Source organism: Bactrocera latifrons, unplaced genomic scaffold (assembly GCF_001853355.1).
Source record: "Bactrocera latifrons isolate USDA-ARS-PBARC rearing strain unplaced genomic scaffold, ASM185335v1 scaffold_340, whole genome shotgun sequence".
Classification (NCBI taxonomy): Eukaryota; Metazoa; Arthropoda; class Insecta; order Diptera; family Tephritidae; genus Bactrocera; species Bactrocera latifrons.
In genome coordinates, this window is record NW_017536980.1 from 119,269 (window position 1) to 144,096 (window position 24,828).

Sequence of the window (24,828 nt, forward strand, 5' to 3'; positions counted from 1 at the left end):
TAATTAATAAAATTAAAAATAACAAGAAAAATTTAGTGGAAGTTTCATAAAAAAGGGTTTAATAAAAAATTTCCAGTTAAATTCGATACATTTCCGTTCGCCATCAACAACTAAGTCAAATTTGTTTATGATTTTTAATTTCTTCGAAATCACTTTATTACTAATTTTACATATTTATTCTAAAAGAATACATTATATATATGTTCTTGTATATATACTATATATTTTTTTACTTTTATAATTACTTTTTATTTACCAATCCTTTTATTATGCAATTCATTTTATTCATGTTTTTTTTTATTATTATCCATGTGTGCTTTTTTAATTGTTTTTGCTTACACTTAAATCGTAATATATTTTATATACCATTTAGTGACTATAACTATATATTTCTCTTCTTCTCCTTTGCTTTTTATTTTCATATAATTCTAGTGGGTTTTTTACAATTTTATCTCAATTCAGAATTTGGTTTCATATTTTCATACCCGAATTGAGTGTGTTTAGTTTTGGGCTTATAATTTCTCAGGCAAACGTTTCTCTTGCAAACGTACATCTTTGAGAACAGAAACTTTGAGTTTAGTAGAAAACTAGCAATTTTAATTGTACAGAAAAAGGACAGCACAGATAATAAATTCAAGATTAGGATTTACAGTTTCAAAGACTTTTTTTTATATATCTCCACTGGATGATGAGTGATAGAAGAAATAAAAATAACAGTTTTCGAAACTACCGGTTTGCACGTTGCAAGGTATAACCTATAAATCAGTTTATTTTGATTACGGATAAAAATAACCTTTCGATATGCTCAACAGACAGTGATGTATAATTCTTCTTTATAAACAAAGGTGGTTCAATCTGAATGTTTCACCCAATTTCATAATTTTTTTTTTTTAAGTTTTAAGTTACAAACATAATGGAAAACCAAATCGAACATAGTTTTCTGAAGCTTCCGTCGATATTATCAGTTGTAAACGAGTATGGACTGGAAGTACACTGGGTTCGATATCATTCGAAACAAATAGTCTCTCGGACATGATTGTCGTGATTATGTACTCAATCATAAATCGAGATGCCGAAAATGAAAATATGAAACCATAGTACATAAATATTATGGTGATTTTTCTTCATTTCCTAACACTATGTGACATATTTTCCATTACAATATTTTTTTAACTTCGTATAAGTGAGTTTCTGCGAAAGAAGTATACCTGTTCTGAGGTTTCAATGAAATTGTGGATTCGAGTGTTCTAATGTTTTTCAATATGATTAATGTCATATTCAGACAAAGTCTAACCAACGGACGTGCAAATTTATGGTACAAGTTGTATCACCGGCTTCATTGTCTTAAACAAAGAAAATATTAAGACAGAATACATAAATTTATACTGTAAAGGAAGAATATATGCTATAACTAAAAGTGTTACAAAGTTATTATTATGTTTTATTAATTATATATCTCTACAATGAATCTAAGTAATTTTGGAGTATTTTCCTTCCCTTATCAAAACAATTTATTAAATGCTAATTTCTTCATAATATCAAAATATTTATTGTGATCTATTAAAAATCACAAATTTCTGTGAGTCATTGGCAGTTCAATATGTCAAAGACGGTAAATTAAGAATATAAACTTGTGTAGAACAATATTTATTGAGAATACTGCATTTTGCGGATATCTCGGTATTAATTGATTACTTACAACGCCCACCATTTTAGGGCAAATATGCTATTTGTGACTGTGGGTAGTGGCAAACTTCCCAGCTTCTAATTCGTATTTATCTACTCGAGAGGTCGCTCTTAGTACGTTTGAAGTACCTAAGAACACAGTTATAGTCTCTCAAAGTTAGACTCTTCGAGTTAGATGTGGTGGATAGAAATTATTATGACAGGGTAGACTTCGACACAATAAATATAGAAATGAAGTACTACTGATAAACAGCTAGATAACCTTTTATTGACAAATAAAGATATTCACGCGAATGCATTAGAGTGGTCTCATGGTGTTTCCGATGAAGACATCCGACAATTTCCGAATTTTTGTATAACTTAACAAATTGCTCGAGCTTTTGTGAGTCTTCAATGAAAAACTTCTACTATAATACCGCTATTGGTAAAATCATACTATTAGAAATAAAAGATTTAATTTTGGTGAAAAATAAACCGTCCATACTAAGGCCTACAACTGTAAAAGTAACTTACCAAATGCCAACAGATTATATACCAGAGCTGTGCATATATAAGAGTCAAAGGCCTTATGTTATTTTAAGCTGGCTTTTGGTTTACATACTTCAATTCCAACAAAACTGGGGGACAAATATAAAAGTCCAGCTTCGACTTATTTGTTTACTCGCCTATGTGTATCTATTACAATTAGAATATATTTATTAATTTAATATCCCGCAATGACTACTTAGCAGGCAACTATTTTTCGCTCAGTGGGTATTCCAAAAAGGTACAATACTTAAATGTAAAAAAATAAACGAAAAATAAATAAAAAATTTCATATACATATATATGTATAGTTATTTAGCACACTGCCACACTAAATATATTTTTTGTTCTTTAACTCCAAGACAGTTTGCTTCCTTGGCGCGAAAGCATAAGTTTTCTACACTACCGCCAATGAACGGAATCATACTGCTCACGCTGTTCCTGCCTCGCTGCACACAACTGCTACACTTGTGCGCCTAGCGGTTTGCTATGCAACCAACACTCGCACCTCTAGTATCTGCTGTGATAGGCGTGGCCAGGCCCCCGACACATGCGGCATAATATCGCCACGAACAGTGTCAGCAATAAACTCAGACCTAATGTGATTAATATGAGTTTTCCATATGGCAACTCGCTTAGCTCTTGACGCAGGCAAATTTCCGGTGACTCGTCATGCAACACTAGATCTTTGTAAGCGTGTGCGCGATGCAGCAGACCGAGTTGCTCCAAATTCCACTCAATGTGCCGCGTTAGTTGAGTCATCGTCGAGATGTGCGTCACATTCGGACAATTGTCAACACCATTACATAGCAGGCGGCGCGGTATGCAGACCTCTGTATCGCCGGGACAACGGAAATCACAGCCGCCATCTTGCAGCAATGACGATGCCAAACTACCGTCGGGATTGCGTGGCAAATGGAACAGTTCGGTCCAAACTAAACGGAAGGCATTTTTACCCGGCTGCCCGTCGCCGGTGTATTGAATCAGGACCGGTAGCGGTTCTTGATCAGGACCGAGAGCACCTAGATCCGCAGCGGAGAGTATAGGCAGATCACGCGCCAACGAAATGTTTTCCGGGCACATTATGAAGCGAGGCTCGAGACGGCCGGCGAGATATACCTCAATTTTAGCGCTCTCACAGGTGCGATCACCGAAGCGCGCCTTTTCCAAATTCAACCATAGATCGCGTTGTGCCGCTACTTTCAGTTCCCAAATGCACTTTTCGCGACGATAATGATGCTCAGGCACTGCGGCCATTGGGCCCGCCGCCATGGCCAATGCTTTCTTATACGGAAACACCAATTCACCATCAGGCGAGGGCCCCAATGTTATGGGACCACATAGCGGACCGTGCGCAAACTCATAAGACGCCTCGAATAGTGGATTGGGATTCTTGAAATAGGACGTGATCGCATGTTGACCCTGTACGATCATCTCCAGGTTCATCTGATCCGCTGATGATATCACGCGCACAGCTCGCGGTATGTTGTCGCAGAAGCAGGCGAGATTATTCTGGAATTTCTCTCGTTCCTCCCAAATGACCAGCTTGTCAACACGTTCTTCATGGCAACGCGTGCAGGCATTGTTATTATACGGCAATTCCTTAAATGACACTGAGGTAACTTCGATTACTGCGCGTGCATATAATCGACGATCAGTCACGAACTTATATTGGCAGCGTACATCAGACCCGCCGGTGCGTTTGAAGATTAAAGAATTCATTGGTGAGCGAATTTTGCCACCCGGATGTTTCCAGGCATACATAACTTCATCGCAGAGCGTATTCGGCACTGGATCGCCGAAGCGTGTATTATTGAAGAAGTCATAATGTGCCCAATAATAGAGCGATGAGCCACTATAGGAACCCGTTTTCGAATCGAATTGCACATATAGCGAAGGACTAGTACTCACGAAGTCCACTTTTTCCATGGGTCGTGAGAATGTATCGCAAAAGGTTTTGATAATACGTGCTGGATCGGGATGATCTGAATCGTAAATGGTCAGCGATTCACCGCAGTCACCGTCGTACTTGAGTATCGGTGACTCGATGCGATTTATGCGGAAGCTGCAAAGAAGAAAAAATAAAACATTAGTTGGGGTTAAGAAAAATATAACAAAATGATGTACGTTAAGAACGATTTGAATACAGCGTGTTTTCGGTCGACAGCTGTTTCGATTATGGGTAAATTTCCAACTATCCTATCTTGCGGACTAAACTTAAAAGCTACAAAGAAGGCAAACAGCAACACAAAAACCCTGAGGTTATGCCGCTATTAATAAATGGTAGCTGGCTAACAATAGGCCATAAAGCTAATTGGGATTATTTTTAGACAGAAACCTTTCTTGAAAATCAAACTTGCACACTAGTAAAGAAAGCAGTTACAGCACTTTATAATGTCCAATTGTTGACTAGAGACTCGGGTTACTTATTACTGTAATGGAAATAAAATATCTATAAAATTTAATTTAAATTCTAGGAAAGAGTAGAACATATGTGAAGTGAACAAGGACACAGGGATTTATACTGATGGGTTCAAACTAGATAATCGAGTGGGAAGTGGTGTCTTTTCAACAAAATTAGACTAACTACTGCAGAGCCTTCCAAGCAAAGATCACATTAATTAATAAAAAAAAAACCTTGTTGTTCTAACAAGGAGTGTACTCACGTCAAGAAATATATAGGGGTTTTCAATAGGGCACTATAAAAGTAGACAGATAGGACAGCAAATGACAATTTCCCCCGCTCTTTTGACACTTTTTCAGTTAAGTTAAGAAGCAAAAATGGTTTGGGATATCAATGAAGTTCTTTATTCCTGTGAAAGTACATTCGATGTCATTATAGATAAAGTATAGGAAACAAATCGGGACTAACGATTGAGGATAAATGAAGATTTTAGTCTTGGTGGTTTCGCAATGGGCCTTCTAAAAGCGTATGCAAGTCGTTCGGAATCTACTCTACCCACCTAACTATTGCCTTAAAGGGGGACACTTTGCAGTGATCGAAAAGAAATGAAGGGTATAGCTATCCATATGTTGTCTGTTGAGTTATACATTATTCAAATTAAAAGACCAGAGTTTAAGTAAATTTCTCGAAACATGGCTTCTTAATTTAAACATTGTGACTAATATTATTATCATCGCTAAAATAGTTTTCATGTGTTTTGAAAATTTTAAATAAAATTAATTCATATTTCTCCTAAAGTGACATGTTTGGCATGGTGCCATCGTCACGCACTACCTCTAATACAATAATACAACTACTGCATCTACCTCCCTCAACTTATGTGTGTTACTACGCTCAAATGCCTAAAAATATGCAATAATTCCGAAATATGTGGCAAAGTATAAAATCTGGTAGCCCGCCGTCCGAACGACAGCAACGAATTGAATTACACTGCAAAAGCCACACGTTAAGGTGTTGAGGATGTAGTAACCTTAAGATGTTGAGGATGTAGTAACCTAGCGCAAGGAGGCTTGAATGTAACCTGTGACACAAGTATCAACACACCCAAAAATAGAGCATAGAGGTCAACCACTTTTCGTTGTTCCTAAGCCAACACCCTTGAGCCTACAAGTCCTAACGGTGGTTGCTAGACAGTCAAACAGCTAGGCAGCTTATCAGACCGCATGGAAATACATACCTATGTACGTATTCAGTTGTCTTGGCTTGGGGTATGGTAATCCTTTGCCTTTGCAGCACAAAATTTTATGAACAACGTCGCAGGTAGTATTTAGACCACTTATTTTTTTACAAAGATTTAAGCAACTTATTTTTCTCCATATATGGATATTTATGCAGCCTACACGAAGCAACCGCAAATATTTTTGTTGCGCTCGCAAATTGAGTTAACATGATGTCAGCCGTGCAAATAATGTGTAAGTTAAATTGGTGAGCTGTAGTGGGTATGCTGAGTGGTGATGTTGAGAATTTCGGTATATACGTTTTCTCTATAAAAATGTAACTTTCTCAGCGGTATGTGTGGAATTTTGGAAATAAGCGTATTTTGTTGCTAATTTCAAGGTCATTCGAAAAATCAATTTCATAGAATCTTTTTAAAAATAATTCTCGTAGGTGGAACATATGGATCTTTCGAAATAATTGTGTTACGAACGATATTTTGGAAACATTTGTATTTTTCATGAGAATAAGTTTTCGTTGACACTTCAGTTTATTCGCAGAATTGAGTTTTCAATTTATTATTTTAATTTATAGTAAGAGTAAATACTTGGTAAATATATATGTATGTGTATGAATGTTTGTTCCTATGTCCAAATTTCATTACTGCAATATCTTTATTTACTAGTGGTTTCATGGAAATTTCGCCCAAATCTGATTACAGAATATTTTTCGGTTTAGTAATCATACGTTTGAAATAACCAAATTTTAAATTATTTTAATTACGGAATTCAGTTAGCAATGCGAGTTAATAAAATTTTTCGTAAGAAAGTAGGTGGAATTTTTGAAACAAATAATTTTTTTTACATTCCTACGAAAATATAGACTAATTGTCTATTATCAAAAATGGCACGTGTGGAACGTATGAAATAAGAGAAACACCTATCAAAACTTAGAGTATAAACGAATTTAAAACAGATGAGTTCACTGCACTTTTTTCAATCAAAAACTTTATTTGTATTATATACAATTATTTTTATTTGGCCGCAGACATTGTCAAAGGCTGGTAGAATATCAGGCATTTTTACATGTGTATGTGTGCGTGTGGGTGTAACGGAAAATTACTTGAGCTTCAGTTGTATTGGCTTGCTAAAAATTATATTTTTGTGGTTGACTGTTTGTCTATCTGCTAGCTTGCCAGCTGTCAGCCTGTTTATGAAAAATGTGGCTGCTGCGCCTTGCCTCTTATCATTACCCACAAATTCGACTTAAATTAAGTTACTTTTATTATTGTTATTTTCTTTTCATTACGTTTCCCAGCTCCATTTCCTGCCATTTTTATCTGCAATGTATGTTTTTTCAGTTATTTAGTTAGGTTAGCTTTGTAAGCTCACACATGGACACATTGTAGAGACTTACAGAAACACGTTCATATAAGTTGTGTTTTCCACAATGCAGGCTACATTTTTCAAGAGCATTCGTAATCAAGCTGCATACGGAGTCCAAGGATTTCGCTGCAAGTCTGCTCCATAATAACTACATACAAGCGGCAACTTCTTCCCCATCGTTCAAGCGCACCATCCACATACAAGTGGACAAGTGCTGACTTTATTTTGTGGTGCTTCAATGCAGATTTCCTAATAATACTTATACTGCACATTTTTAATATACCAATCGTATATTATTTTTGTTGTATATTTCCCATATGTCATTCGCCCTCAGTAGTGTTTGTCGAATTTTATAAAGTCTTTTACCGTATTTGTGTTAAATTTTGGCCAAACACTCAACAAATATCATTGCCAACTATTTATTACACAATAGGCAGCCGAACATACACACATGAATAATACATCATTGGATAATATAATCCTTGCAACAGTAAAAAGATAAAGCAAGAGGTACCAGAATTGTTAGAATTAACTTTTTAGCAAAAATCAAATCATAGTCTTACATTGCCTGAAGATGCATTCTTCAACATTTTCGGCCTTTGTGGGCAATCGAGTTTCGGAAATTCTGGATTTAACCAAAGGGGTCCATTGGAGACATGAGGATGTACCGTAAAGGTACACCGGACCAGGGTTTCTATACGAAAACTCAAATAATGGGCAAAGGACAGTTGCAATAATATCGAGGTAGAAATTGTCCAAAAGGAAAAGTGAAAATCTGCATTCAAATCAATCAAACACCAATTACATTTTGGAAATCATGAATCAGCGAAGTATCTACACTAGCAGTCTTCAACATATACATGGCATTCATTTAACGACAAATTATTTAAATCCATTTTTGGAGTATATAGAAGGATATCAAATACTCAATGTTGGAGGTCGATTTGAATCAGCAGACATACCAAAAGAAAAGAAACACCTAATGCTGTTGCCAAGCAAATGAGAATTCGTTATCGTTATTCGTTATCGCTCTCCTCGTAGCACTAATAATACTTAAGTTTTAAATAATCATTGCACGCGATTTATCACGACGTATCGTCGCACCATGCACACATTGCACATAGTTACCTGTCGAGCAATTGACTCCATCTTAGCCCTTTGAGCGTTGCGCTAATGACTTCTACGGACCAGTAAACGTATATTTGGGCATACGCGAGCACCTCATTTCGGCGGTCATTCACAACGATCAAAGTGATTTTCGTGTGGTGAACATTTTTTTATGGCGAGATGTAAAAAAATCATCAAAAGACACTGTTGCCCTTACAACAGTAGTGTGGGACTTTAACCCACTAAAAAAACATCTCAATAACAACACATAGCTTTGATGAATTACCCTGCGGAACTACCGATTAAGTATTACATCGCAGAGCAAGCTAAGCCTATTGACTATAACGCCTCAGGGATTTTCGAACTGGTTTTGGCTGTTTTCCTCGCTATGTCGCAGTCGCTCTAGTCTTCGCTGCTCTTGAATAACCTTAGCGGCCCATTGCTTAACATGGTTCCACACCTGCTTTGACCGCAGCATGTGTGGCACTATGTTGTCTGGCATTATTCTTCCAGAAATTTCCGTTTCTAAAAATGTCCTATCCTCCTCATATTTTGTGCAATGGAAGAAGATATGTTCAGCATTTTCTTTTCCATAACCACAGGATGAGCATATTTCTACTTCATCATGGTCATATTTGTGGAGGTATTCCCTAAAACAGCCATGACCACTTAATAGCTGCGTCAAGTAAAAATCAACGTCGCCATGCTTTCTGCTAACCCAGGTTTCGTCATTTTCAATCAACCTGTACGTCTATCGTCCTTTGGGCACTGAGTCCCACATAGATAGCCATTCTTTGAGACTCGGCTGTCTTTCTTCCTCGCGCTCTCTAACAGTTAAGGCTTGCCGTTACTTTTGCTTCTACTGTGCACTCTCTTTAACTCACCAGCCATTATTTCGGGTGGCATTATGCCTGCGATCACTACTGCGGCTTCGTGAGACACCGTACGGAAGGCGCTAGCTACTCTAAGTGCACTTAACCGAAATAAGGTCCTTACCGGTTTCGCATACGTTTTTTGTTTTAGCGCATTGGCCCACACTGGTGCTGCATACATGACTATTGACTGAGTCACTTTTGCCAATAATAGCCTTCGGCTCTGACTTGGCCCGCCTATATTGGCCATTATTCGACTCAGGGCCGTGTTAACTCGCGCCGCTTTTTCGCAAGCCTTCTCTATGTTTGTTTTGTAGCTTATCCTCGTAACAATTATTCCGCCTAAGTATTTAACATGTGCTAAGCTTAATATGTAAGCAGTATATTGCAATCCTGCATTCCCATTTTACTTTTCTCTTTTAATTTTATGAGCTGTTAGAAGTACGTAACGTACATATGTATATATATGAATATGTATAAAATATTATTTTAAAAGAAGAATTATTCAAATAAAGTCAGTTTAATACGTGACCTCACAGTGTCATTACTCGGCCCCTTTTCATTTTCTTCATAGCTGCAATTTCGCTTGTACTTTTTGCTTTCTGTAAATTTGCGCGGTTAGAAAAAAAAATTAGCCCTACAGATGCCAATTTTGCAAACTTGCTCTTTACTACTGGAAAGTTTGGTTCTGGTGAATTTGCTTTAGTTCAAAATTAAGCTTTTTATCTATCAGTAAAGAGTTGATGATTGTATGCATGGAAGGGTATGGATTGGGAGATGTGGAAATAAAAATTTTATTATATTGAACTTACAAACAGTGCTTGCTACCAGACACTAGCGTAAATTTAATATAATTAAAATTTTTTTGAGGGATTTTGAATTTCAACTTAACCATGATGTAGTGGAGGGTTGTAGAAGTAATAAATGCCCTTGTTTGTATTTTGGAAGTCATAGATTGCAAAACTTGAAATACTGAAATTGAAAATATTTATTCAATGCCGGAGTCCGTAGCATATATATTAGTGACAAAAATTATGTTACTTCAATTTGTGTCACTATATAATATGGTATATATGATACTGATATCACTAATATAACATAGATATAATAAATTTTACTGCTGAGATTAGCGAATTTGCAATGAATGAAATATTCTAGACACAGGGCTGTGTAATATCTAAAAAATACGAATATACATACAATACAGGTGGCGCAAAAATTACCTTCCGATGTTTTTTGGAAAATAAAAAACTTTTTCAAAAAAATTAAAAACTTTGATTCTGCTGTAGATTATTTTTATTTGATCTTTTAAATTTTTTTACATCAAGTCGAGAATATGATATCATGTAATTGGCCGCCGCCACAGTTGATTGTTCTTTTTATGGCATTTTCCATCACTTTGGCTAGAACTTCCGGCGATAGGTCTTCACATTCTTGACGGATATTGTCTTTAAGAGCTGCAAGAGTCTGACGTTTGTCGACATAAACTTCGAAAAGCCCCACAAAAGGAAGTCTGGAGCGGTCAAATCAAGCGATCTTGCTGGGCAGTGCAAATCGCCAAAACGGGAGATTAGGCGCCCGGGAACTGCAAACTTTAGCATATCGGTTGTGGCACGCAGTGTAACCTATCATTGTTTATTTACGTGTATTTCGCAAATATCAAAACAGAACTGACATTAGAGGTCAATTGCATAATTTATAGCATCTTCTGTTCATGTTCTGACTTCTGCGCCACCCTGTAAATGAGATATAAACTACATTTTCTAGAAACGAGTGGATTAGTGAGAGGCATTTACATTATTGAATTGTAGGAAGTTTTCGAAACACAATTCCTTTTTTATGCGCAAATTTTTGAAGATTTCGGTACATGCAAATATAGATTCAGTGTTGTTTTTAGCATATTATTGAATTATGCGTCTTTATAATTTTAACCAGGGAAAAATTAAAACTTATTAACTTCAACAAGAAAGCGATTACAATTTCCGCTAGTGGCACATTCTACGTTAGGAATATATTTTCATAAAATTATATTTTTGAAAAACCCTAACTTATTGAACTTTCTTAAAAAATTATATCGATTATTTGTTCATATTCAACATCAATAAATATCAAGGGATAATGGAATTCTTCATTGCGGAAAGTTCTCATGGCTGGACATCTACCATAACTAGACAAAGTTCATGAATACACACTTTTGAGTATTATGTACAAGTACTAAACATATTTTTAAAAGCAAATCTATAACCAGAAATGAGTACATTCACATGACCACACCTAGACTCCACTCTGGTAATATTTCGTACTATTATCTCTGATAAACGGACAAGATTTCATTAAATTTGAAAATTGTGTATAATTTACAGTTTCTGTTTTTTTTTTAATTCTTTTTAATTGTAGGTGTTTTCAGAAAGTTTTTTGTCTCTCGCTGGTTTTCTAGTTCGCGGTGGGTTATCAGGAACTAATGGAAATATAAGTCACTCCTGGCTGACACTGGCTCGCTTTTATGAGTTTAATAGTAATATGAAACACAAGTTTTTGGCAGTCCCTCATATGTGCACAGCTCTCTTAGTCACTGCAACGGTGGGTGTTCGTTCGGTTATGACGAATTTCACTGCATTTGTTTTAAATTTCTTCCGTAAGCTTTATATTATATTAGTCACCGCCAGAACTTCTTGGCTGTAGGCAAAACCACAAAACCAAGACGGCAAAGTTAAAAATTAGAGAAAACCTTTGTGAGATGATTAAAAATTGAAATACTTAGTGCCAGCTGACTCAATACTATACACACTTATGCCAGCGGCTGCAAATATTTCTGTTCACGAGCAGCAGTTTTACAAGCAGGTAGGAATTGTGTTCACAATAAACAACAGTAAGAAACCAAACTAAAACTACCAATTACATGAGTGCAACTTTTAGCAAACCAACTGTAAAATTAATGTTACAAGCAGTTTTAGCAGTGAATATTTGGCCAACCAACGATGACAATAAACGATTTTACAAACTTTTTACACTTTTTCCTCGAACAAAATTAGTTAAAGCGTGTAGACTGTAAGAGAGATAAGCTACGAGAATGTCAAAATCAATTGGAGTTTACATGAACAAATTTAAATCGAGTAATGGTCAAATGGCCAATGCGTGAAGGAGTTAAATTATATATTCTACTACAGAGTACAACAGTTTTCTTCACCAAACAATTGTTTGTATCATCTGAAACTAATAGACATAGATATAGGGTTAAATATAGATAAATGATCACGATGACAAAACGAGAACCGCTTGACTGTCTATCTGTCCGTCCATCTGTTCCTGTAAACGATAACTTGACTAGAAATCGAGATATAAAATTGGAACTTGATATTGCAGATGAGCGTAATCGGTCTAAAACAAGTTATAATATTAAAAGAAAACATTAAAAGAGCCATAACTAAACACTTAATTAAGTTACATAACTGTAATTTAATAAAAGTACTCAGAGTAGCGAGGACAACTGCTCTTCTAAATGTTGTTAAATGTGGTCGTGATCCAACACCAAAATCGTTTAATACACATATCTTCCAAATATTTTTTAATAAACTTATTGTGAAAACAGGAATAGTCATATTTGTATGTATAATAACCAAGATGGTATGAAAGGGTTTTATAGAAGACGCATTAAAAATTGGAAAACTAGCGTGGAAACGCCCATTTTTATGTGAAGCCTGTATCTCCGGAACTATTTAGTAATTTGAACCAAATTTGGTGTGTGAAGTTACCCAATTTATTCTGGATAAACTGTGCAAGTGGGCGAAATCGGAAGACAACCTACGCCTACTTTCCATGAAAAAACTTTAAAATTCTATCTAAATTTTTCGTTTTACAGCGTCAGTAACGGCAAAATATGTGATTTCACCTATATTTGGTACATGTCATCAGGGTGTTAAGAAAATTTTATATACCGAATTTCTTTGAAATCGGTAGAGTACTCCCTGAGATATGGTTTTTGGTCCATAAGTGGGCGACGCCACGCCCATTTTCAATTTAAAAAAAAAACCTGGATGCAGCTTCCTTCTAACATTTCGTGTTTCTGACTATTTTTGTTAGTCGGTTAACGCACTTTTAGTGATTTTCAACATAACCTTTGTATGGGAGGTGGGCGTGGTTATTATCCGATTTCTTCCATTTTTTAACTGTATATGGAAATGCCTAAAAGACACGACTCTATACAGTTTGGTTGACAAAGCTATAGTAGTTTTCGAGATATGTACAAAAAAGTTAGTAGGTGGCGGGGCCACGCCCACTTTTCCAAAAAAATTACGTCCAAATGTACCCCTCCCTAATACGATTCTGTGTGCCAAATTTCATTTTACTATCTTTATTTATGGCTTAGTTTTCGGTTTCCGTCATTTTGTGGGCGTGTCAGTGGGCCGATTTTGCCCATCTTCGAACTTAACCTTCTTATGGAGCCAGGAAATACGTGTTATAAGTTTCATCATGATATCTCAATTTTTACTCAAGTTACGGTTTGCACGGACGGACGGACAGACAGGCATCCGGATTTCCACTCTACTCATCACCCTGATCACTTTGGTATATATAACCCTATATCTGACTCTTTTAGTTTTAGGACTTACAAACAACCGTTATGTCAACTACTGAAAACTATAATACTCTCATTAGCAACTTTGTTGCGAGAGTATAAATATTGATTAATTCACACTTCTTCTCTTATCAATATTACAAGAGATTTAATTTTATCTAAGATTGATTATGGTCTCCCTATCTACGGCAATTGTGCCAAAAGCAACATACAGCAAATACTTGCACCATATCATGCAGCGGTTAGAAGAAGTATTCGGGCATTCCCAACATCACCGACGATACAAACTCCAATACTTTTTCCACTATTTCTAAATGCATTAAATTAGCTAAAGATCTAGGTATGACATACCTGAGGAAAAGTCTATTTCTTTTACCCCATCATGGCTACTCAAAGAATCTTCGTTCGAGCTATATCTTCAAAAACATCATAAAAAGAACACAAATTCCAGGGTACATCAAAGTTTGTTCAAAGAGCTCATTGTACAACACTACGTAGATTGGCAACTCATTTTTACTGACGCATCGAAGGCCGATTTCTACACGTCTTTTGCTATTGTCGATAACGTTGGAAATACATTAAAAGCTGAACTCCTGCTCAATTACAGCTCAGTATTCACCGCAAAAGCAGCAGCCATTTATAATGCGCTATCCCCAGTACAAAAATCTAACTTAAAAAAATTTATATGTACTGTTAGCAAGTCTACAATCTCAGCTCTTTTAAATGCATCTAACAAATCCTACCTCATTGCGCAAATTAGAAGCATACTAATTGAGAAAACAAACTTAAAAATTATGTGGATCCCTGGACAGACCGGTATTACTGGAAATGAATGGGCCGATCACAACGCCAAATTAGCGGCAAAACAGCCATTGATTATCTTCGATTAAATCGAAAAAAACGACATAATCCATTTAATCGCTTCAAAACAAAAAGCTATAAAAGTTAATGCTTGGAAGAATGTGCAACACCACTACGCCACCTGTAACCAAGAGGAGAAAAAACCTGCTTATCCACCGTCAGGGTGTTGCCAAGATATTTATAAAAGCTTTTGTTCGCCTTCGTCGTTCCATAACACATCTACCAGATGAATTCCCCTTCTTCAACTCAGCAAGAACCAGTATCTTTCAGAATAATAAAGCTCTTGATTTATTAAAAATAACATCTATTGTAAACATCATTAAAATATCAGATTTCCTATCGTGTACAAAGTTAAAGAAATATATTTAAGTTATCCTTCCTTTTAAACTTATTTATAACATATAATTTTTACTTCATAAAAACATATTGCTTGTAAATAATTCCTACATGGAAGGTTCCATCTTTATTATTTAAGTCGTTTATAATTAAACCGTGAGGTGAAAGCCTCTGTAGCTAGTGCTCCTTATGTTTAATGTATAATAATAATTGTATTATTATTTTACAAATAATAAATAAGTAAATAAAAATATATTTGCTTATAATAACTTGTGACTTTATACTGATTCGTTTTTCTTTTTACAAAATACCAATCAATCGTCAACAAAGTTATCAGATTAAAATTTACACAATTAGTATCCTCAAGGACTATAGCATTTCAAGGACATTGACATCAAATATGTGAAATTGGGAAATAGTTTGTCATGACATGCCTTTGTAATAACAATGGGAAAAAATTTAGTCAATACTTTTTAAACCCCCTAGGTATTTTAAATTAATATTTTCGAACTTCCGGTTGACTTTATTCCGCATATATCGATTAATATAAAGACATATTAATAAAAATCAAGAAAAATATCTTTCTAAACAGTTTATCTAAACAGTATATCTTCTTTTTATGGTTATAAATAATGGATACAATATTTCTAACTTTTAACTAAAATATAATATAAACGAAACTTCCTTATATCACTTTACCTCACGGCCCTTCCTTACTTGTTTTGGGTGAAAAAAGTGTTTTAGTATAATGATAAAAGGTAATCTCTGAGTTTTGGAGATATTGATCAGAAATTTCGAACACTTCCTTTTCTTGACAAGAAGCTGCTCATTTGGGACCGCCGATATCGGACTACTATAACATAATATGTTGATTTGCATTGCATGTAACAACAAAAACTGTTCCGCCAACTGCTCAAAGTAGCGTTTAATGTGAATTGCTACTACATTGTTAAGCTTGCTATCTGCTTGAATGCCATTGCGCTGCCTTTTGCCCGTCAACTCTTCTCTCTCTCCGTGCTGTGACTTTGATTGCTCACAGTATTTCATCTGCTTTTGCTTAACTTAAGCTTTTTGTGGTTTACATTGCTGAGGCATCAAGGCGGGCTTTACTTGTGCCCATACACACAAATATTTCTGTCGCTTGGTGGAACGCTCGCTAAACCTTAACTTAAATGGCTATCAAATAATCTTGCTACATTACTTCACTATGTTCTGAGACACTCTTTTAGTTATTACAGTGAATTTCTGCATTCAAGTATCTATACTTTGGCTGTTACTGATGCTTCGCCTTCTTTTGTTCTCGACTTTATTAAGAAATTGCATAACAAATTCCTGTCGAAAAGGGTAAAGTTATAAATATAAGTCACCACATTTTCACAAAGCGAACATTTATTACGATTTTAGAGCTACTATCGTGCCTCTCGGTTAACTTAACTGAGTCGATGGCAACATTACACCCGATATTCTTGTAACATGAGTAGCGGCAAAATACGTGCGCTGTAATTTTTCACACAAGCCAAGCCGTTGACATAATTGATGCTATTTTACTTGTAGTGAGTGGTCTGAAAGTATTTTGAGAATTACATTTGCTAGGTATTTAAGTGAGGAAATGTATTAACATAAAATCAGTACATAGGATACAAAGTGTGCTTATGGAATATATATGTTTACATAAAATAAGGATAGTAACAGAAGCTTGTTAGAGATCACATAGAAAAGTATGTCGATTCGTAAAACAGCAATAATAGAAACAAATGATTTTGCTAAGATATGCATATTAAAATAATATATTTTTTTTGGGGTGAGCCTCTCACACGCTAATTCCTCTATATCCAGACGAACAGACAGACTGATGTGACTAAATCAACCATACACATCACATTGATCATATATATCTATATCTTTATATATACTCTAATATATATATAATATTTTATAAAGATTTTGTTGTTTCCTTCCTATGTGTTACAAATTTTCTGGCAAACTTAATATACATTGTCCAGGATATAAGAAATAGTCATAATTACTACTCCTCCTTCTCTCGACACTGATAATCATGAAATATAAGATTATATGAAACTTTATTGGTTTAAAACAATGTTAATGGAACAAATTGCACACTTTAGGTAAACAAAATATCCAATCCACGAAAAATGTGTAGCAGGTTTTTCTCATAATTGTTCGTAGCTCGATAAACGTTTGAGTGTACAGTATCGACCAAATCCTCACCGAAATGTCCCAGAAATGACATTACATGGATCATTAATTACATTGTAATATTTTGTTCCACTTACCTTGGAAAGTATAACCGCACAATTTCGCCTATTCGCCCTTTAATGTGATAACTGCACGACGTATTCGGCGGATACCAATGAGCGATACTCAAAAATATGCCCTCACTGGCACTACTATCCTTCAGCGAGTCGGAGCTGAGCAGCCAATCACATATGCCATGCTTGATGCCCGCTGTCTCGACGTGCCCAGGCCAATTGCCAACATTGAAATGAAAACCAGTATTGAGCAGCGGGCCCGCCGGTGAGGTGACGAACTCGACGTACATGTATTGCGAGGTGCCTGTGAAACCGATAGAGAGAAAAAGCAATGATGTACAAAAGGAGAAGATGTAAGTGTAGAGAATTGCATAAACATGGAAATGAATTGAGGCGCGTACGTATTTCTCTTATGCCTAGTAGAAATTTAGAATTTTACGTGTGTATGCGTGACTGCTGCCATTTATGGCTGTTATATTCGAACTTTACTCCATTGATGTTGATGTGTTGTTATCGTATATTTATTTGAAGTGTGAACGTCGAAAACGGCTGCTGAGACCAGCTGTGGGGAACACAGTGAATGCGTGTATAATCGAAAACTGTTCCACAGATAGAGAATTTTCAGCCCATCTGATAAATATACTACAGATACTACAGTGGACAGGTTAAAGGTCTATGCATGTAGCTTAAATGTAAATACCTTCATTATTTACAGTATACTTAACCTAGCGAACTCGATTCTTATATTACACCTGCAACATTATTTAAAGAGAATGGTAGAAACTTTAGCTTCTCTTGGCCATCTGTATGTTTTCTTCCATCCCACAGATGGACTTTTACTTAAACAACGGTGCAATTGTAGTCAGATCCGGTTACATCTGTCGCAGTGAATACGAATGCTATATTCATTCCCATCGACGCACACAAATTGTGGCAGATCCACGGCTTTTACCTAACTTTACACCGTCTTTCGAATGTTAGATGACTACTTAGCTACGGCGTTCTTATAGCAATTATTGTTGCTAATATATGCATATGCACAACAATAGTGATACAAAAAAATGTACATATACAAAAGAAACCACATATTTACATACATACTACATAATAAAATGTATGTATCAGAATTGTATTCATAAACAAAATGGTATTTACGCCAAGGTGAGATTTTTGTTGAGATTTCATAATATTTTATTTGCAACTGTAAGTATTTCAGATGTCACTTCAAGATCAATCTTAACAATATTACTTCTAAATTTACCCACCTCTTTGGGGTGCGGTCGTGGCTATGGCTCATACAAAGGATCCTTTCCATTCAATCATTCACTGACTTACGCATGCAACAACTCAATATTTTCTCTGCGGCAACGCCTTTACCCGCATCCAGTTAAATTCATTGCATCTAATTAACTTAAATAACGTAATGGCTAGCCAGCGTTGTGGCAGCATCAACATCCATTTTAAACTGCATCCATCCACATTGGTCTTTTTTTTCCTAGGCATTCATATGCTACTGCTGATTGTTCCGTTAACTTCCTGTCCATTTGCCTCACCCCCCTTAGATGTGCTTTATTGTTGTTTTTGTGCTAAATATTTGCTATTTCCTATTTACCAGCTACAAAATGCCATTGACCATATTTTGAAATTTAGTTTGACGCACAGACCTCGCTTTACGTATGCTATGCTTAGATGTATATTTGCATATATATACTCGTACATGTGTATGTATGTGCTTTGGAACAAATGCATAATTGTACAATTGAGCTGTGTTGTGTGAATGAGGAAATATGCTTTGTTTCACATTTGAACATACAGAAGTTTTCATATATGTATTCGTAAATAGTCTTGAGTAAAAAATCATACATTTTAATAAATATTTTTGCGAATATGATACGAGGAAGTAACAAATAAAATATTATAATTTATCTAAAGTATATGTGGAATATGGAAATAATTAATTTATTTAGTTTAACAAATTTGAATTAAAATAGAATATTTTTTTAATATAATAACAGCTAAATAGCCATCCTTATTGAGGGCAGCAGAACATGTGATATTTTTTCTACAATTTTCATTTTTTCCCGAATCGGCAAGAATGCTTACTTTGAATAGTGATTCGAGATCTGTTGCCGGACATTTTGCTTTTCAAATAGGCTTAGGAAAAATCGGAGGTAGTCAAAACTGAAATTCTCCTTTCAATCATATATCCACAGATCTTATTCTACACTTCATTATTCCAAATTAGGCACCTCATTCCTATCCACTTTCTTCCCACGCACTTCCACTTCACAATATATGTACATAGTATTCTAACAAAATACTGCTCAATAACAAGCCGTATTTACTGCACAGATCTTAAACAAAATAATGGTAAGGATATCTTATGTTATCAGAAATACAGAAACGATGTCGATGAACTCTTTCCACGATAGTCCGTTTTACGTAACCGAAGCGGATCCCCTTTTTCAACTGAAAAAGAACTGTTAACTCGATACTACGCTCTAAATATTTCTGAAGTATATTTTATTTATATACATAAGTTAAGGTATATAAATAAAGTTAAGGTTCTTCGAATACGAATACAAATAAAGGGATAATGACAATCAGAATTTGCAATAACCTTAGTCAGCTGTTATTGACAACAGAAAGTTTACGACCCCAAGATTCGAAAAAAGTCGAAGAGCCTGAAATATTTTGTAGCCGAGGGAAAATTTACCAATACATTTAATCATAATACCTTAAGGAAAGAGAAAAAAATCAAGTGTATTTTATGAGCCTTTAAAATGTGTGTCCGTGTAACCACTTTGCCGGCGTGGGTATAAGGAAACTATCATATCATAATATCACAAATATCACTTCTGATGGTAACAATCAGTGTAATCCTTTATAAATTTTTTTATTTCTGATGTTAACAATCCAAATAATCCTTTCCAACTTTTTTTAATGTTTTAAAATTATTTTTCAGTTCATCACATTTAACCCTTCAGATATAGTTGTTTAGAACTTTTGGATACATAAAACCAATTTGTAGTTTTGTCCATAGCTAAAAAAAATAGTACTTACCAATAATGCTAAACGGAAATTTGCCCAGCCCACAAAATTTGCCAATAAGTGGCGAATGCTCATCGCGACCATCATAGACGGCAAGCCAATCGTAGGGACAGTGTTCCTTGCCGGAACCTATTGGTCGTATTGGACAAGTCATGACGTTCTCACACCTGCAAAGCAAAAGAATAATAGAAAAGAATAAGCGATAAGAAGAAAAGTAAAATTAAGGTTACAAGTTAAGTTGCCAAAAAGTGTGGATTCAAAAGTGATATCAATATACCACTGTGATCAAATTGAAAAGAGAATTTTGTTATATTTTTTAAATCTTTATTTATTCTTGCAAATCCATTTCATCACCTTCAAAGTAATCCCCTTTCTCTGCGATACACGTATGCCAACGAATTTTCCAGTCCTCATAGCACTTGGAAAAGTCCTCCGTCGTGATGGCCTTCTTCGATTCAGCTTTTCTATCCTCAACTAAATCAAAACGGTGTCCTCAAAGTGGTTTTTTGAGTTTTCTGAACAGACAAAATTCACACGGGGCTAAATCAGGAGAAAATGTTGGCTGCGGAACGGTATTTGTTGAATTTTTGGCGATATGATCGCAAATCACCAAGGCAGTATACGATGGCGCATTATCTTGTTGCCGAAACCAAAAGTTTTCGGCTCACAATTATGGCCTCTTGAGGCAAAAAGCTTCACGTAAACGGCACATAACGCTCAAATAATATACCACTTGTAAACAATTTAGAATACAGACTTAGATCCCCAAAGGCTTTTTGCAACATCCTCAAGGTTTCTTGAGCCTTTGGTGATGAGGCTATGTCTAAAAAAATGTTTACAAGTGGTATAGTGAGTTCTAAGCCGGCAGTGAACGTGTCGAAGGCGAAGAGCGTCCAGGGCGACCATCAACCTCAACCGACGAAGCTCACGTTCAACAAATCAAAGATTTGGTATTAAAAAGCCGTCGATTAACAATTAGAGACCTTGCTAATGAAGTTAGCATATCGAAAGGCTTAGCCAATACGATTTTGAAGGATGTTTTGGGCCTCAACCAAATCTCGACTGGTACCGAAAACATTGAATTGTTTGAAAAAAAGGCGTCGCGTTGAAGGGTGTGAAACGATACTTTTCGACTACCAGGGTGTCATGAAACGCATTACAACTGGCGATGAGACTTGGATCTATGCTTACGACCCCGAAACAACTGATCAATCGACCGAATATCGTGCCAAAAGAGAGCCGACACCAAAAAAATCGTGCTAAAGTCGCTCAAAAATCAAGGTCATGTTGACTGTTTAACGATGTTAATTTAAGGAATTGTGGAGAGACAATTCCACGGACATCGCTTTTATATGATAGAGGAGATTCAAGCCGCAGCGAAGACGGAACTGAAGGCCATCCCGGAAAGTGACTACAACCAGTGTTTCGAAGATTGGAAAATCCGTTGGCATAAGTGCATTGCATCAGGAGGGGATTACTTTGAAGGGGATGAAGTTGATTTGGAAGAATAAAGAATTTTCAAAATAAATACAATGTCACCTAATTTTTTGGGCACAGTGTATATTTATAAATATTAAATTTTCATAAAGGAGTTAAAGTATTGTAACTGAACATTAATACCAGCAGAAGCTTGGGATTTGCTAAAAGGATTTAATCTTTGGCTAAGCAGACTATAAGAATATAATCTGCAATGAAATTTGTATCACCTATTTTTTTTTAAATTCTATGTTAAAACAACGTATATGATAACTTTATAAATTTTGCCACCTATTTACCAAATTTTGCAGCATGAAAACTAATGATATAATTAAATGAGCTATTATGTGCAAATCGTAATTGAATGAAACTCATTTGTAATAAAAGATAAGATAACAAAATTGAAAAGAAAAATAATTAACGGGCGATCTGAACTTGGAAAAAAGGAGCGGATGAATGTGGTATAATTGTTAAAGGTTATAAATTAATTACTTCGATTTCCGGGAAAAATACGAGCGCTAACGAAAAAGGTTAAATGGAAAGAAACTTTTGTATTAACACCTTTGTTGCATAATTTAAAGATAAATCAAATATCCTAGTTTTTGGGTTTTTTATGTTCAGAATATTTATTTTTCTTTTTATGTTGATTTAAAGTCGGAACATTTGGTTTTAAAAGATTTATTGAAAGAACATTTCGCTGGGCAGATTTTGGGTAGTTTTTCTCCATTAAATTTGAAACTCGATATCTCTTTCGAAATCAAGATTGAATAAGATATAATATTACCTCAAATGAAAATGACAAATACTAACAGAATAATATTTTTAATTGTATTTAAAATAAAGAACATCAAATGTCCTCAGGTCTTTAAGAACTCTGAGCTTAATGTTACCTAAAATCTTTTTTTTACAACGAGCTAAAATTTAAATTACTTCTCTTTGCCGCTGAATKCCATATATATTTATAATAAGTGTTTTAAATAGAATTGCATTCTCATAATACCAAAATAATCTGCGGTCAATGCGAGTTCAAGAGAAAGTTTGTTTTGAAAATCTACCCAATGTTTTTTAAATCAGTCTCGTATTTTCATTAAACCCAAAATAAGAAGTGTTTAAAGCGAGTTCATGGTACTCTTTTAAAAATTAAACACTTTGTTTAAGCTAACAGCTAACGTGATTTTCTCCGTTAAAACTGTCTTAAACATCTTCTATGTAAGTGAACACCTGAAGGAACTGCGAAAAATATACACTTTTCTTCAAGCCTTAAAAATAATCAATTTGAAAATACTACCACCTGCAATTTGAATATAAGATTAATCTTGAAAATGTGCATGTCCAAAAAAAACCACCCAATTTTTGGAAAAATACACCTAAATCCTTAAAAAAATATTAATATTATATTTTTTTTATTTTGGTGAAACATAAAATCTGTTTGTAAAATTTTCATAAAATGTAGAAAAATGCGCACTTGTGTTCATGTTTATGGTAATAAACGAATAATTAAATAAATGCAAAGAGCAATAAAAGCGAGGTTTAGAAAAGTGAAGATAAAAGGAATTTATTAAAAAAAATAGTCGTTTTTAGAGCACGAGTAGCGCAATAAATTTGCAGAAGGCAAGAAACAACAAAGTAGTAAAATCAGACTAAAGAAGAATAACTCAAAATTACTGAAAACAGCGACGCTACAAAGATATCTGCCCACCGGCCAAGTGTTTTATTTCTTTAATAGGCGCACGTTCAACAAATTGCTACGAAAGGAGCAGATTAAAAAATAAAATAAAGACTGACCCAAATCGACTCTCACTAAAGCTGAAAAAGTTGTTGCGCTAAGAATGTGATATTTTTAGAGCATTTTTCGGAATTTTAGTACATACATAAATCACAATTCTTTCCAAATTACTACGCATGCCTCACTGCAGAAAATTGAGTATAAGTGAACATAGAACAAAACAAACAAGATTTTTATCCTTGGCACCTTCTTCTTCTTCTTAATTGGCATAAACCCCGTTTACGCGATTATAGTCGAGTTAACAACAGCGCGCCAGTAGTTTCTTCTTTTCGCTACGTGGCGCCAATTGGATAATCCAAGTGTAGCCCGGTCCTTCTCCACCTAGTCCTTTATATGAGATGTTAAGGAGGCTTATCCCACGGTAGTTGACGCAGAATGTGGATCTCCTTTTTTATGGATTGGGCAAGCTGATACATGCTCCTTATCAGTTCTTCGCCGCTGTGTTTGAATAGCTCGGCCGGCAATCCCTCGGTCCCCGCCGCTTTGTTGTTCTTCAGGCGGTAATTGCTATTCGAACTTCCTCATGGTCATGGTTCATCGTCATCGATTGGCGATTGGCGTGAGTTTTTTGCTGCACAGAGGCGGGTGCGAATCTTGGCTGCAATAAGATAGTGGTCCGAGTCGATGTTAGGACCTCGGAGCGCACGCACATCTAAAACAGTGGAGACGTGTTTTCCATCTATCACAACATGATCGATCTGGTTGGTGGTTTTTCGATCTGGAGACAGCCAGGTCTTGATGAATCTTCTTATGCTGGAATCTMGTACTACAGATAACCATATTTCAGGCCCCGGCGAAGTCGATCAGCCTCAACCCATTTGGGGATATTTCCTCGTGAAGGCTGAATTTAGCGAACGAGAATTGAGAGAATAGTAAATGAAATTACTTTATAGCAACAGTATGGTTGATATATTGCGTAATTTGTTTACCGATTTCATAGCATTCTTTAATTGGAGAATCGTAAAAGGTTAGGGTACTTTCAAAGGATCAAAGATGTTAATTATAAATATCTCGATTTGCTATTAAATAGAAGTAACTTGACTTCGTAAACCTGCCAATAGTATTAAACGCCCTCAATTTACTTTCAAGAAATCGTTTTTTGATTTTGCTTAAATGAATCGACACTTCTTAGCAGTGCGTTGTGCGTAGAACTTCAATATCACAATTGGTATTTCGTTTGGACAGCTGAAGTTATTGAATTTTTCTGCAGCCAAAATGCACACCAAATGCAGAGTATTTTGTAAAAAAAAATCTTAAAGGGTCAGTAGGGTAATCTTT

The 24,828-nt window shown here is 35.4% G+C and overlaps 1 protein-coding gene across 1 annotated transcript in view; it reads right to left on the reverse strand.

Annotated features, from left to right (window-relative positions):
- Window positions 1-304: 304 nt before the first annotated feature.
- Window positions 305-24,828, reverse strand: part of LOC108971439 — a 147,838-nt gene continuing 123,314 nt past the window's right edge. The window contains exons 7-9 of the mRNA XM_018937493.1: window positions 20,301-20,455; window positions 17,262-17,541; window positions 305-4,276 (exon numbers count right to left, since the gene is read on the reverse strand). Of these exons, the coding sequence (XP_018793038.1) occupies window positions 2,722-4,276; window positions 17,262-17,541; window positions 20,301-20,455 (1,990 nt within the window). The 3' untranslated portion in view covers window positions 305-2,721. The remainder of the gene's footprint in view (window positions 4,277-17,261; window positions 17,542-20,300; window positions 20,456-24,828) is intronic.